General features: G+C 49.3%; 1 protein-coding gene across 1 annotated transcript in view; it reads left to right on the forward strand.

Annotated features, from left to right (window-relative positions):
• Dd (CTD nuclear envelope phosphatase 1-like protein dullard) overlaps positions 1–16,799 on the forward strand; it is a 35,374-nt gene that overhangs the window by 14,981 nt on the left and 3,594 nt on the right. Inside the window, exons 5-6 of the mRNA XM_077675760.1 lie at positions 48–164; positions 4,991–5,102. Of these exons, the coding sequence (XP_077531886.1) occupies positions 48–164; positions 4,991–5,102 (229 nt within the window). The remainder of the gene's footprint in view (positions 1–47; positions 165–4,990; positions 5,103–16,799) is intronic.

Consider the following 16,799-nt stretch of genomic DNA (forward strand, 5'->3'; position numbering starts at 1 on the left):
TGGAACGAATAGAAACCCTTCCAACTTGCGTGCCCCTTGCCTCCCAGGTGAGCCAGTGGTACGAGCTGGTGGTGTTCACGGCCAGCATGGAGATCTACGGGGCCGCTGTGGCCGACAAGCTCGACAACAACCGAGGAATCCTCAGGAAGCGCTACTACCGCCAGGTGCGCGCTTCCCCCCTTCTCCCGTTCACGTGCCCCTGTAGTGTCGCCTTCTGCGAAACAGAGGCCCACCTGAGAATTGTTAATAGCCACTGTGCTGGCCTTCATTATTTCACCCTTGCAAGCATAACATTTGGAACAAAAAGAGACGCCGACCAGTCCAAAAAAACGTACTGACGTTTCGGCTTCCAGCACGGAAGCCGAAAGGTGGGTACGTTTTTTTGGGCTGGTCGGCGTCTCTTCTTGTTCCTAGTGTACCCTCCCGGCCAGACGGGATTCCGTCATGCTCTTGACTTCATTAAGCATCACCTTTGTGAACCAAAGAGACCCCACTGGGCAAAGGGTTCCAAGCGTCTTTTGTATCGGATGCTTGCACGGGATAGCTGCTTCTGGAAGATCCTTTAAAAGGTGCGCACTATGCTTAGGAAAGAGCAAACGCTGAGCCCTGTGCAGACTGGGAAAACGTCGTCTGGGTTGTAGAGCTGCTGACATTTTTGGTGACCCTTGACATGATGGGTTCAGTTTTTTTCCCTCTCTCTCTCTCTCTCTCTCTCTCTCTCTTGATGCGTGATATCTCTCCTCTGTATGTTCATGTTTTTAACGGGGGACGCAGGGATCAGATGGCGAAAAGTGACCAAAAAAATCGTTTTTCCGGAAGCCACATTTTCAGATTGCACGTTTTATATTCTATGCATTTACAAAGCTTCCCCGTCGAAAGCGATCGCGAAGTGCCAAAGAAAAATATTTATGTCAGCTGAGGTGACAAAATATTTCCGCAAAATGACGAAAACACGGCAATTTTCACAGCGCTCTATCTCTGAAACGACGGCACCGGGCGCCGCCATCTTGGTCGCGTTAGACCGGCCGAGTCCTCAACTTCCACTTTCCAGTCGCTGCTTTCATTGTCGCTCACTCACAAACGCACAAACGGCATAAAAAGAAAGACGGTGAAACGAATCAACTGATAGATCCTAACACGCAATCGGCTCCCCGGCCGTGTTCGCTAAAACGGCTCTCCGGATTAAGTGTCGCCATGGCAACAACAAGATGGCCGCCGGGCGATTCGGCTAACGCGCAGTTTAGGGTGGCAGGAAAGGGGAGGTGACACCAAGGGCCGGTCAAAAGCGATGCGCCGGTTCATGCCTGGCGCGCGGTGGCGCTGCTTTCCGTAGTTCTATGCCTGCCTGGCCGCCCGCTCTATGACTTAGTGCGCGCCAAAAGCGCACACCAACAGAAGTTCGCCGCACGTGCAAGTGTGTGCAAGTGGCTTGGAGTAGCACATACTTCGCAACTCTCGCTGAACACTTCGACACGTTCTGTTCCGATACGCATAACCTATGCAATTCCGAACGTCTCGCATCTTGCGCTCCCTACTTCCATGTTGTACTCCACGCTTCCCCTTCTGTACTCGACGTTATTTTAGACAAAATACAATGAAGAGACCATACCCATTTGCATAAACACACAAAGCACGAAAACCACCATTTTTTCAAAGCCGAATGTATACTAACGACTATACGGAAACAGAAATTCAAAGGGTCTGCTTCTGCGACTGCAGGCTTTCACTTCAACTAGTAGAAGGAACAGATTGTTCCGTTTTGACGTACAGTACATAATCTCTTTCCTGTACAGATTCAGACTGCAAACATTTTACTGAAAGCAAATAAAAAATAGATTAATTCTACAACTAGGAGAAATAACAGTAAAGGCACTTTATTTTTAAAAAATGCACAGTTATCAAGGCTGAACTTAAAAGGCAATGGAAAAAGTTTGCATTTGAGTGCTGCAGTGTTCAATCTCGATGAAAAAAAATTAAATTGCTACGTCTTCAACTACGGTGATCAGTTTTTGACATTTACACAAAGACGTGTGAAGAGCGAGGAAATACGTGGGTGTACTTGCATACAGCAGCATTTCCTCCTGAGAAGGAGAAGAAACTAATTCACTCTGCCAATACAACGCTTTTGATTTTAATTGGCACCACAGGTATTCCCACCGTGCACAGATCTTTTCTTGGCGTTTGGTGTTAGCAGCAAATTAATTCCCCCTTTTCGCCAAATCTTTTGCACGCTGTAAGGTAGCTTCCACAAGCAGCTCTTGTGCAATTGCACTGTTAGTGACCTCTAAGGTATTCACAAGTGTGGCTTGAAAGATTTAACTTTCTCTTCAACACTGCACCCGATTGCAGTGAAGGCATGGGACTCGGGAATAGGGTTCCACCCCGTCTGACGCCTGCGAGCGTCACCTGAAATGGGCTCAATAAAAGTTTTCTCTCTCTCTCGATTGTAGGGAAGAAAACGACTTTTTCGAATGCAAGGTTCTGGTGATCCATGGTACAAACTGTAAATGCTGCAATAATGTCAGCCCCAGCAACCTCTTGCTTCGCCATATAGGTGCTTTGCGGTTCACATTTCGCGATATCAGTCATGCTTCGGGAGTTATTGGCAGCGCTTTCGTCTCCATGGGCGTCGGTATAGCGTCGTTGTGCAAAGAGGCGACGACGCTTTTCTGGGGTGGTTTCTCTGATAAATACTCATAGACATTGGGATAAATAGTAGGGATCGCATCCCTCGAAATTTTAGGTTGGTAACGAGAATTTTTTACGCAGAGCAGTGCGTCGGCGACGCTTTCCGCTTTACGCCAGAGCTCATTGAGCTATGCATTGAGCTCTGGATTACAGCTTTCAGTACTGACAAAAAACTAGTTTTCAAAAAGTGACAAACTGAGCCTACAAGGCACAAAGAAACACGTGTGCGAACTAATAAACAAACGACGGAATGTACAGTGCATTTCAAACGAAGTGAACGCGCCTGGTCATGCGCCACCCCCACTTGTTGCCCGTGCTTCGCTTTCAACAGGCGTCGAAGAGCTGACCGGAGCGCCACCTCGGCCACCGCGGCCTGAATGACACGAAGAAACGAAGAATCGCTTTCCCATCAGCGGTGCAAGCGCGCTGATGCCGCCTCCCCCTTCCAGCCACCATAGCGCAGTTCGCACGCACTACGTGTCGCCAATGTTTTCCTCGGTTTCGCGGTCGGCTCAGTTCTCGTTCAGTGGTTTCATGCTTTGCGATTCCGTACAGTGACACTATCGTTATCGCAGCGATAATGCTTGAGATCGTGCGCCAGATAGGGAAGTGCGCGGCTTGAAAGACTCATCAAAAACGTGCCCGCGACATCGCCGTGGTGCGTCCTTGAGCGGGAAACTCAGTGCGTCCGTGTACAATTGGTGTTCGTGAAGTGAACTTTTGTATGCATTGCCGTGTTATAAAACACTGAGTTATTGCTGTGTTTCACAGCTCGCAAGCTTCAGGAATGGAATGAACGACTCGCCAGAAGTTGCGGCGGTCGCTGCATTGGCGCGACATGTTCGGGCAGCGGGCGATAGCGGGATTGGTTGCTATTGCACACGAGTAGTAATAATTGATGTACGTGAAGTGAAATGTAGTGGTAGAAGTAAAGTTGCTAAACATAGTAAGGTTACCTAAATTACGATAGTGGTGAACGTGCGCGTCGGTGATAGTGTGGGGGGGGGGGGGGGTGCAGTGAACCGTCACACAGCTTATTTGCGAAAATTTTTCCGTGGCTCTAAACTAGTTCGTACAACGAAATCTGGGATTACAAAATTATATTTTCAGTGTTAAATTAATATTAATTAGAAAAGACGCCGTAACGTTGCAGCGTTTTAAAATTTTTTTAATGGCACAATTTTTTTTTTTCTATTTTTGCAATGTTTGCAATTATGATGTCCATTTTGCAATGCTTTTTTCGCCTGAAGGAGAAGAGCATGGTATTCTAATAATAATTAATGTTGTAATTGTGTGAAACAAGTGTATATCCTGCCTTCAAATAGCTCACCTTATGCTTGTGATGCCCTGATATTATTTTTGACACTGAACAGCCTCATGTACTAAGCTGTAGCTTTATCAAGGTTGTGGCACCCGAAAATAAGCTGAAAGTGTGCTGGCACATTAATATAAGAATAAACCATGCCTTACTCTTAATTTTGGAGACAGCTATGCATGAGGCATACATGAAGTAAAGTATAGGTACCCTAGTAGCCCATAGTAAACTTTCTGGTACACTCTGCGCAAAACTGGTGCTTCTACCATCTAAAGGCCTGCACATGAAAACCTCCAATGAGCCAGGAAGGCATTCCAGATGCACCAGATGCACCAAATCAAAGGGCAAAGGTATGTGAGGTTGTCCCCAAGCAATGACAGCAAGGACTATGCTGCTGGTGCAGTTTGAAAATTGTGACGTCGTCGTAAACTTTAGGAGCCGTTTTCTCAAAAGTTCATTTTACGAGTTCTTCATTGCTCGTGGAAAGGATAGCATGGCAACCACTGGGCGGATTTTGACCCTGTCTGTTTTATTTCGATCCTTGAAGAGTTCTGCAGGGCGAGACAGTCTCAGATTTTCATTTCAGGGCATAATTATTTTTTAATGTGGAATTTACGGCTAGGTCAATTGTGTCCTACAGAGTACAAGTGAAATTATTCTTTTATGTAAAAAAAAATGAAGGGTGTGTTAAGACTGTTTTTCCCTGTAGTGTTCTTTTGACTACAATTGAAAAGTATTCAGAACTTCCTAGCATGTGTCAATGAATATCTTGCTAGGCTTTTCACGAGTGGGCAACATGCAAACCTCTGTAACACAAGAACTACTGAAGGTATCATCATGAAATTTCAAATTTCGCCATTTAGAGTGCTTTTCAATGCACCTACCAAATTTCATTACTCTACGTCAAAAAACAAGAAAGTTTGCTCCGATCCCCACGTCCCCCCTTAAAGTATCCTAAAAGCTGCCTTTTGTCTTCTTGTTTTTCAGCACTGTACACTAGATTATGGGAGCTACACCAAAGATCTCTCAGCCATCACCCAAGATCTGTCGAGCATTTTCATCTTGGACAACTCTCCTGGTGCCTATCGGTCCTACCCAGGTACATTAGACTCACTGACTGCTTTTCGGGATTGTGCGCCGCTATCCCTACCCTAGGAGGAGTGGGTCCTCCACCCGTTACTTGTGACTGGGGGGATGGGTCTTTGGTGCTGGGTTATCGCCGGTAGCAGCATGGAAAGCGGGCTGGTGCCGTGAATTGACGACAAAACCACTTTGTGACGCGGCTAGGCAAAAAGAATGCACCCTGCAAAATTACACTCAAGGGAGACCAACTAAATTTCTTGCACAGAATACGTATGGGCTGGGGTACACTTGGCAAGCACTCCCAAATAGCGAAAAGCAAGCTACCACTGTCACTGATGATAGGAGTAAGGCTTAGCGACAGGAAACGAGCTTCCTGGATCAGAGAACAAACTCAAGTAGAAGATATCATAGTTCAAATAAGGAAAAAGAAATGGACTTGGGCAGGCCATGTAGGGAGACGAAATGACGGCAGGTGGACCACCAGGGCAGCATAGTGGATGCCAAGAGACGGATGATCGAGAGTAAGGGCAAGGCCAGTAACTCGATGGAGAGGCGGAAGAAGGAAGTTCGGAGGCAAAGAACGCACTCAAGCAGTGCAGCTCAGTGATGCTACCGCTGCGCCAATTGCGCCAAACTGCGCCAAAGTGCTCTGGCTGCTACATCCTGCTACATTTCCTCTAAATTTGGCGCTTCTGCGCCCAACCTGCGCCAAAGGGTGTACGTCCCCCTTTCAGAAACGAAACTGACTACTTCAGGTTCCCCATTGAAAGCGACATCGCGGTGTACCTGTTTTCAGGACGCAATCCGAGCCAAGCCAAGGCAAACTGGCCTTTGTTGCGAATCTTGCGATATAGTGCCTAGAATATACTGGCTAGTGTGCCGAGGGCGGCCTCCAGGCGGGCGCCGCGAGCGATGTACGCGGCCGGCTGCCGCTTGGGGCGCTACCGTGCGGGAGCGTGCGCGTTCGTCCGGCCCGAGCAGATCGCGCGGTTACCTCCGCGCTGCGTAGCAGACGGCAGCGGCAGAACTTTCCATTCCCGCTTGCGACGAAAGCGAGCGAAAGCGACGGGAATTATGTCGCGCGACGAAAATTTGTCCCGACCATTCGACAAAAACGATCGTCGCGCGACAAAGTGACGGAATTCCCGCCGCTTTCGTCACAAGTGCGAACGGGCCTTTATGCGCAATCTCCGCACCGCACATAAAATAAGCTCTTGCTTGTCGCCTGAGCATACGGTTGATATCTGACTACGTTACACTGTGCTTGCGAGTGTATTTAAACGATGTCACTAGGTTTGAAACGTAAGCGCTCGGCGTGCAGCTTTGTAATCATTGCGCCTGGCTGATAAATAATAAATACAATTCTACAACATCTCATAGTTTAGTCCATCTTACAACGGTAGTTGAACATCGTACAAATGATAAGTACCATTCTCTCAATAAAAAGATGAGCGAAGTCGTTCGCCTGGATTTCACATCTCACGTTAGTTAACGTGTCAGCTAGCTAGTGCTAGCTGTTGCGAGCTTCATCCACGAATCAAAAGGATGACGACCCTCACTATAGTAGTTGAGGAGCTGCCTGATTTTCACCTAGGGGTTCGGGAAGATCGAAGCCTCTGTAGTTTTCTTCAGGTGCGGCCACGTTTTCAGTCGTCTCGGTGGTCACCCTGCGGCGTTTCGCAACCGGCTCCATGCTTACAAAGGTCTCTGATCTGTCTTTTCGATACAAGTTTCGGATAAGGTGCATCGGGTATGCCTCGAATACTGTATAGGGACAGCATCCAGCTTGAGCCGAACTTTGTCGCGAGGGATTTCGTTTACAACGCAGTTCACCGTGTTATCTTGAACGAACGCTCAATGCATGCAGTTATTGTCAAAGTGTTTTTCCCATATACTATACCGCATTTGGCGTCAGCTTCCTGTCCGCTCTCTTGATCCGCTTCTCCCACTCTGACAACCGTGAAGGGTCAGTCGGTGCTTTGATTGATTGATTGTAGGGTTTAACGCGCCGACGCAACGCAGGCGATGAGGCGCGCCGCAGTGGCCGGCTCCGGATTAATTTTGACCACCTGGGGATATCTTTAACGTGCGTCGAAATCTCGTAACACCAGGGCGTTTTTGCTTTTCGCCTCCATCGAAAAGCGGCCGTCGCGGCCGGGGATCGAGCCCGCGACCTAAGCTTGTGCTCAGCAGCGCAATGACTTAGCCACTGAGCCACCGCGCCGAGTTCAGTCGGCGCTTTAAAGAGCGACACATTTTCCCTGATGGAACGGTACCCGCTAGTGCACAGCGGAACAAAATGCGCGTGCTTTCATTTCGCTGCTTCTTGACGCTTGCCATAATCTGAAGCTGAAGTTGGCACAAGCGGAATCAATAAACAGTTGCACAACGGCATCGGCATGCCGTTGTGCAGCTGTTTATTATATGCAGCTGGCACGCTCCGTATAAGCAGCGCTATAGTGCATAGAACATGCGCGTGAATAAGCATTTGCTCGGTACAACTGCTCTGAACAAACTTTTCGCAAACAACTGCAGCCTCCGTCACCCTTCTGTATTTTCTTCTGATGCTTCGTTCCTATTCCGCAAGCCGCGTAGCATCCGCTGAATTCTAAACATGCCCCTTGTTTGGGCGGTATACCGTTTTTACACAGCGGCGCAATTAGCATGTTGTCGATTCGCACCATCACTTTGGCATTGTCAGCTTGGTTCACAGTTAAACAAAGCGGTTTCAGTGACAGGCACGTGAAAACAACAACCCGGAACACAGCCCGCGATTTGGCGTGGCACGGATACTCGCGCACGCCCGCAGAACCGGTGCAATATCAGCCCAAAACTGCTGGGAGGGGCTGACGGAATGGCTTGCATGTCGAAGCACCCACGCAGAACAATAAACGGTGCATCTCGGCGAAGAAAAAATACGTCCACAAGTTCTTTAATCACGCGCGCACAAGGCCACCTTTCCGCCTTCCGAAGTGAAAAAACTGCATCGTCTGCTGAAGCAGCACGCTCCCGCCAAGCGGCGCCATCTGGCGGCAGCGGTGGGCTTACATTGCAAACGGCGCCACGCTCTCCCATAGCGAAGCGCTCCGCTCGAGACACTAGCCAGTATATTCTAGGCACTATACTTGCGATAACGGCGATGATGCGTTTTGCGGCTGGCGCCTCGTAGGCGTTGTGAAATCTCCCCCTCTATAGAGGGGTAGATGGGGAGATTATCAGTCTCCCCAGCTCACGGAATTAACCGTCTCGGGTATACCCGAGACTTAATTTTGTGCAGTGCGCTTCGCACCTATTGGGCGCGCGAGACCGGCTGCCGCCGTCGCGACCGTCCGCCTCGCGGTCTTCGGGCCGCGATATGCGTCGTGATGTGCGTGCCGTACCCGTGAAGCTCGCCAACAATGTCAGGCTTCGTGAAATTGCCGTACTCGCTCGCCAAAGCGCCCCGACAGCGTACGCGTCGACCGGGGGCCTGCGGAGTTTTGCTGGTAGAAAAGTAGGCAAGAGATGAGGACGCAGGAGTTGTAGTTACAGTGGAATCTGGATGATATGATTCTGGGTGATACGAATTTCTGATTAGTCCCGGCGAAATTGCACTGTTTGAAATGGGAAGAATTTGGGCTCTTACGAAGGGACCTGCAGTGCCCGGCGGATAAGAACGAGTCGGCGAGGCGCCCGACTGCCGATCGAGCAAGCTACGGCGACGTACGGGCTCTCTGCCCTCTTTGTCGCACTTTCTCCAGGAACGGTCAAGCGGTTTTCTGCTAGCGAAAACGCGCCGCGTACTCCACAGGCACGCTGGCGCCGCCGCGAAACCACCCGCACGCTGCGCGGGGCGTGGCCGGCCGCGGCATCATGGCGGCGGTTTCGGTCGCGAAGTGGTGCGGGACGCTCAAGAAACCGCTTCTAATCGCTCTTTAAAATGCCGCTCAAAGCACACGCGAAGTTTCTTGTGCGGTAAATGAGCTAATAATGTGAGCGAAAACGGTGCTATAAAAATCATCCGCGCCGCTAGTGAAAGCGCCCATGGAATATCTGTCGGGGTGCTAAGCCTAAACATCTCCGCCGGAGCCAGCCGGCTGTCTCGGGGGTCTCGGGGGCTTTGTAACTGCCGCCATGAGGCGCACGCCTTCCCATTGGCGCAATTCGTCAGGCTCGTCCCACTGCCACGCGCGTCGCGCGTAATTTTCTGACCGCGGGCGCCGACGCGCACGAATCGCATGCAAAAACGCTCCTGTAGTGAGTGAGCTTGGGCAGCGCGAGTGCGGAGATGAGTCCAGAAAGGACCGCTCGGCGACATGGAGGTTTAAAAAAAGCAGAAAAACTTCACGGATTTCATCACGCGAAAGTAAAAGAAATAATCGAAATCTTGTTTTAGTGCTTAATTTTTTGGTCTGTGTTGTTCACGCGAATTTCGGATGATACGAATATTTCTCGCGGTGCCGCGAAATTCATATCATCGAGATTTTACTGTAAACAGATGAGAAAATACAAAGTGCAGGGGGGAGAAAATAGTATGCAAAGGCAGGAAACCGTGACATAGTTCGGGCTGCGCACCGGCTAGCAAGTACGGCAATTTCACGACGCCTGACGTTTCCGAGCTTAACGAGTACAGCACGCATATGACGACGCCCGTCTTAGATTTCACGTAGAGTTCACAGAGGCATAGAATTCACATACGTGGAAATTGAAGGTGAAATGCGTGCATGTGGCCTCGCAGGGAATTACATAGTCTCGGAATTATGGGGGGGGGGGGGGGACTAATGGGCTACCTGCGGCAAACTTGTCGTGAAGGGGCAAGATTCAGCCCGCTGCCTTTGTTAACATAGCGCTGCTATCGGTGGCTTGTCATTTTAGACCCTTACGGTGGCAGCGCTGACGCTGCTAAATAGTGACTCATGTGCAACACGGGGAGGAGCGTGATGTTCAAGTATGGAGTCAAAGCCGTGGCGCTACTGATGCAGCCTTCCTACGATAGCCTTCCAATAGTGCTCGATTTTACACAGTATGTTCGTTGTGATGAGCAATTTTTAGTTTGTTCATAGTAAATCTTCTATTGTGTAAAAATGAGAGCTTGTTTTTTTTATTTTTGTTGTGCAGACTGCCGAAAAAAGTTCAATGCAGACATTCTTCAGGAGATTGATGAAAATGGGGACAAAATATCCATGTTCTGAGTTCTTTTAATTTTTCATTATCCCTGAAGGGTGTGCTTTTAGCGATTATCTATCTCATGAATGCAATACGTGTCTTAAAATTGCTTCTACCAACACCTGCTCCAAAAGCTGGTTTTGCTGCTCCGAAACGCATTTTTACCTGCTCCAAAAGCTGCTCCAAAGCAGCCTAAGCCGGTAGCATCACTGAGTGCAGGACAGGAGTGGTCGGAGGTCAATGGGGGAGGCCTTCGTCCTGCAGTGGGCCTGGTAGGCTGTTAGTGATGATATGGTGGTTTTCTAGGGTATAAGTGCAGGAAAAAAGCATATAAGTTGCACTGGTGTACACAAGACACACCTTGTAATTTGTGAAACTCAGTGACGATCAAGTCGCGACAAAGGGTGACAAAAACACATGCTTGCAGCGGCTGCTGCCTCTGTGCGCACCCAAGTGCCTTCCACTGCCCAGACGATACTTTTCAGAACTATTTTATTCAGGTGTCATTAACAGCGGCAATGATAGTGTACGTCACGCCATTTAGTCAGTCTTTGAAATCATCTTCCTCCAAATCACTTACAAACCATGTAAAGCTCCTCTAAAATCGCTTGCGCTTTCGAATCGAGTGTGAGCTGAAATAGAGCTGGTAGTTGCTTATCATTATCAACATAGCCAGGCAACCATAATCAAATGCTTGTGCAAGCAAAGCATTGGAAAATACAGGGGTGGAACTGCTGCGCCAATTGCGCCATTGTGCGCCAATTTGCCCTGCTGCGCCAAGCTGCGCAGAAACGGCAATTTGCGCGATTATTGTCCATTGTGAGCATACAATGCCAAATTTAGCCGAGTCTTGTCGTCGTCCGGGCAACACTGAGCGCTGGCTTTCTGGAGCGCTGGATTTCCCGTCGATCACCCGTTTAAACGGCAACAGTATATCTATCATGGGCCCTATTCTCGACTGCACAAATTGCCGGCATTTCGCCCATGTTTTTTTGCGTAAGCACGACGTAAGCAATCAGTGACGTGCTGCACCTATAGCTATGACGACATGCAGTGTAATTTGACGAGTCACTCATAAAGATCGCTACCAAGGTATCAAATATTGTGCAAGAAAGATATAAATACACTTGGCATGTACTATGAAAATTAAGACGGTAGCTGAGGCTGACAAGAAAAACACATTTCTGGAGGTCAAATTTGACGCCAACACCACAAAGCGATCGAGTAACGTTGATCCAAAAGCGAGCGAAAGGCAGATGTCGAGCTAAAGAACATCACACAATTTTTTTACCGTATCTATTTATTTCTTTCAATCGCTTTTATTAACATAGCTGGGCTCTCTGCTTCAATGCAAGCTTTGTTGCGTTATCACCTTCCCTGCCGCCACCGCCGCCACGCCATCGTCTGCTGCTATGTTACAAGTTTATGGCGTGATCACAGAAAAAGACGGCCGCGACCATCGCTTCTATGACACAAAAGAGCAGCGAAGCGCTACGCCTGATAACCGCGGAGCGCACCGATATCGCCGATTCACTCATTCGTCAAGCTCGACTGGAATCAGCGCTGTAATGAACTAAATAGTCACTTTTCATTGTTATTTTTTCTTGAGTTCGATCATGTGACCCAACAGCTTACTAGGACAAGTATGGACAAATGCCATGCATTGGGTTCTCTTTGTCATGGAGAGGCTTGTACTGCCCTCTTATGTTGCGGTTACGCCAAACAAATAATTTTTATTTCATTGCCAAACATAAAAGCAAAATACTGCACGTTATTTGTATGTTTCATGATCGCTGATTTGGAAGCAGTTGAAACTATGATTTGTTTCGGTAGGAAACGTGTTTTAAACAGCGCGCATGCGAAACTGCGCCTGCTGCAAATTGCCGCACATTTCGCGGCGCCGTAAGCCGGGGCAATATTGTGCCCTATTTTGCTTGTATTTTGCGACAACAACAGCCGCCATTTTCAAGCTGTTACGTAGCGTTACGTCACTTTTACGCAGGCTGAAGTTGCCAATGCATGACGTAATCGTTCCCGCCAACTGTTTAAATTACGTCACGCCTTCTCAGCCAATCACAGAGGGGGTGTGCATTACAAGCAGTATTGTTGTTGAATAGCAAAGGCAGGCTTATGTTGTCATGTCCGCTGCATTTAGTCTGGTTTTTCACTGCTGGCCAAGAATTATGCGCCTTTAGTAACGAGAAATAAGGCAAACTTTAGAACTGGTGTCCGTAGACGACATGAAACGTCAAAATGACGACAGCACACACAACCGCTTTGTCAACCGGAAGCACGTGACCAAAATTGAAAGTCAATCAGAAAAGACTTCCGGAAAATTGCCTGAATTGCCGGCAATTTGTGCAGTCGAGAATAGGGCCCCATATCTATCTATCTATCACAATAGACGCAGCCGCATCCATAGCCACGGCAGTTCAGTGCACTCGTGGTTCCCTCGTGGAGTTTATCACAACGTTGTTATCGCCGCGGCTTTACCGGAAGGCTGTCACCAGCATGAGTAAAAGCACTTTGAACAGTTATCTAGTGTTATAACTTGAGGCATGGCCTCTGGAATTTGCAGCTGCTCGAAGTAAGACGAACGACCCCTTCGCACATCCTTCGCATCAGTAGTTTTTGGTGATTGAAGTCTAATTTTTCGGGACCTGCACGAACCGAGAACTGCGAAGCCGCTGCGCGCGTGGGCTATTGTACGATACTGAGCGCATGCGCACGACGACGCGAGGTTCCGCGCGAAGGGCTCTTCTACGATACTGGGCGCATGCGCACGCTCCTCTAGTGTTGCGGCGGTGCTATCACCACTATCACTTTACTTTCCGCTGTCGAGTCAGGTTGAGAGCTGCGGGACACGTGCGCGTTAGCGTTCCTCGGCAGGAGTTTTCGGCGCGCACGAACCCCGAACTTACGGCCAGTAACCACAGCTCCGCTGTTAATAACGGCCCTTTTGCATCAGAAGTTCATTTGAAGCCGAATTTTTCGCGCTGCTTTAATTGAAGAAGTGGTGTGGAGCTAAAACAGTTGCGTGCAGCGCGCCACACAGCCGCCGTACTCGTTCGCGCGCCGACGAGGCCCGACTGGACCGCACGGGCGTCTTATGGGATGCCCGCTTTCGCCTTCGCGTCTACCACGAAACGAGGCGTTGTGAAATCGCCGTCTTCGTTCGCTGCCTGCCTTTGCCTGCCTATGATGCCTGCCTTCTCGGTCGACGCGGCGGCGGCAGCTTGCTGCGAATACGGCATCATATTGTACGGCGCCCGTCTTCGTGTTGGGGCCTATCGATGGGAGACGATGCGCGCTCGGCGAGTGCCGTGCGGGTAGGGCACGTTCGCGACGCCCGATTTCGCGGTTGCGGTGACGGCGGCAGCGGGGCGGCGCACTGCACGCGATTGTTTTAGCTTGAAACTACTTTACCAAAAAATTAAAAAGAGCAGCCACCGTTAGTAACATAGTGTTGATTATTATACAAATAAAAGCCAAAAAGTCGCTACATTTAAAGGAATTGGCAAAAAGCAGGTTTCAGTCCCGAGTAAAGGGTAATATCAAGGTGCCAGCTCCTACCTGATTTATTGCGCTCCTGCTAAATAATTCTGGCCAATTCTATTTTTCATGCAGTTTTTGGATTAGTTGCTCTTAAAAGTGCGCTCAGCCGCATTATTTAAAGCCGTCAGTGTGCTCCAAAAGTGCTCCGAAATAGCCCCTAAACTGCTCCAAACCTGCTCCAAAATGGGATTTTTGCTGCTCCAAAGCTGCTCCAAAATAAGACTTTTGCTGCTCCCGTGCCTGCTCCAAAAAGCTAGACCCTGCTTCCACCCCTGAAAATAGCAAAATGCAGCCGCGGCTCTGTTTGAGGAACATGAAAGCACCCACCGCATGCAAGGCAGTCTACACCACAGGCAAAGAAATGAACAGGTGCACACGGGAGGTGCATCTTTTGGGTGGGTGGTGGGTGGCGATGTGTTCACACAAAGGGTGAGACTCGTCGGGTGTGAGAGGCTCCTTGGGGCTTTGCAAGTGTTTCTGGTGCTGACAGTGTTTTTTAAAAACTGCTCAGACAGCAAGAGGGCCCCTTTCACAAAGCAAGTCCAGACTTTCCCTGTGCTTTGCCCGATGAAGGAGAAAGAGCAGCAAATGTGGTGCCATGCAGTGTGCCCCTTTCTACAGGCAAAAAGGGTTGCCGCTCATTGACAGTGGCTCACTGAACATTGGTTCTTATTTTCTGAGTTTTGCGACTGGAGGTTGCATTGTGTCTCTATATAAGGCGCACGATTATACAAGACTCGCTGGCGAAAAATTTAGAAGAAAACGCCAACTTATGCACCGGAAAATACGGTAGCTTGCTGATTACATCACACAGTCAACAACGAACGGGAGAAAAGTACAAACCTAAACACTACTTACACTGCTATGAGTAACACCATACAGTAACTCTACTCTATGTACAGGCTTGCTGGGCTAAACAGCACACTGGGGTCTTTGGACCCTTAGAGCTAGGTTGCGAGCGTCCGTTATTGTAACCCAGCATGAGAGACTGCCGTTGCACTGCTTGGAATGTCTTCCGACGGAGGGTTCAATAAGAGCGGGGTCGTTGCATTGATCCCGGCACTTGTAAGGTCGACTAGTAGGTTTCCTAGAAGTCGGCATTGATGCCCCCCTCCTGCACGACCAATCACCTGACTGCGATCCAGACTGGTGGAGCGGTGCCGAGTGGTTTCTTTTATAACACCCGTCGATAGCGTGTTCTCCAAGATACGTGCGCTGCACGGTGGGGCCACCAGTGGTGCCCTGTGATGGGCAGGCATGGCCTTCCGCTTTCGTGCTTCAATCGCATGGTCTTCTGGGAGAGCAAAGGGGAGGCGAGCAGCTGTGGTGGGATTTATTTCTGAGGAGTGTCCTCCCGGACCTTGAGCGGAGTACCGTATTTACTCGCATAATTCTCGCACTTTTTTTTCGGAAAAGTCAACGCAAAGTTAAGGGTGCGAGAATTATGCGGGAAAAAAAAATCCGGTGCACAGTGTTGCCAATTTGCCTTATGCCAATCCCGCTAAATGTAGCGGTCGTTTTTTGTATAGGTAAGCTCAGTGTTGCCAACAGCAGCTATTTCTTTTTATTTTATTATTTACAACGTAAACAGTCTCCCGTCGATCAGCTATCATGAAATGCCGCCTTTGCTTTCTGGCGCACGCTCTATCTCGTCGTCGTATGTGCGTGCCCTACTCCAGTAACGCACGTTGAAGTCGGTGACGCCGAAGTGCCTGCCTGCGGCACGGTTGCCGGGTTCGATCGCGTACTCTTTCGCTTTCAATTTGAAAGCGGCAGTGTAGCTGGCGTTCCTCCCCATGGCGAAGCGGCACCAAGCACAAAACAATTAGATCAAAAAGTTCTCAATACGGCAGCGAGCTATCCACCACTGACGCGAGTGACTCACTGACTGCTGCCGCTCAACGGCGGGACCACGACGGCGACGCGACGACACGACAGCGAACACCGTCTGGTTGCGCTCACGCGAAACATGCGCGAAACGGGCTCAAGGACCGTGTGAGTAGCGTGTTAGGGCGCCTGTTAGGGAGTAGCCATGCAGGTTGTTAGGGCGCCTGAATGGCCTTGGATACACAGCCCTCTCCGCCGAACGGAGAGGCGGCGGGGGAGGGCGCGCGTTGGAGAGCGCGTGCACCATGCGGGTTTCGCGAGCGGGCAACTTTCGCCGCTGCAAAGTTGGGGGTGCGAGGATTATGCGAGGAACCAAAAAATTCAAGTTTTGGTGGCTCACATTAGGGGTGCGAGGATTACGCGAGGGCGAGGATTACGCGAGTAAATACGGTAGTCATCCTCTTGTTGGCTGCTCTTCTCCCTATTCTTTTTTTTTTTTTTTTTTTTACTCACTCTACGGGTCTTGGCCCCCTCTCATCTTCGGCCACTTTCAGTCGTGCTTTGCAACGCCTGCTGCGGAACTGCTTAATTAAAAAAATTGTGCAACCTAGCGTGGTTCTGTGACAATCGCTATTCTTTGCAGGATGTGGCATATGCAAGGGGAGTGCATGAAATGCAAACAGTTTGGTGTGTAGTTTCTGATACAAGTTGCAACACTGGCTCCAATGCGTGCATGCATGTGCAGCATGTGAAGGCATCACTTACCATCACAATTAATGTCTGTCCCATTAAACGACTGTAATGGGGAATGTCCCTAGGGAGAAAATGGGTGGAAATGAGGATTCAGTGAATCTGATGCAACAAATCAGTTTCATACAGTGTGGGCTTGAGATGAGGGATCAAGGCTCTGACAAGGTTCTCGGTGAGGTGCTTGGCTTCTGTCGCCCTCCGGTAGTGAACACCGAATCAGGATCACAGGCTTCCGGGATTCCCAGAAGCTGCTGCGAGAACAAATTCCAAGGCATGCTGCATCATGGTTTGTGACACTTCGCTGTTTTACATGTGTTTTTTTACTGTTTTCTTTTTACTCTTGCATTTATAAAGTGGCTATGGAATGCGTTCGTTGTTGCAGCTGAAGGGAAGCTGGCCAATAGCCGCTACATCACTGTAACGACGTAATTTGAGC

The sequence above is a fragment of the Haemaphysalis longicornis genome, unplaced genomic scaffold (genome assembly GCF_048455015.1).
Source record: "Haemaphysalis longicornis isolate Haplotype H1 unplaced genomic scaffold, Haemaphysalis longicornis Haplotype H1 scaffold_7, whole genome shotgun sequence".
NCBI lineage: Eukaryota > Metazoa > Arthropoda > Arachnida > Ixodida > Ixodidae > Haemaphysalis > Haemaphysalis longicornis.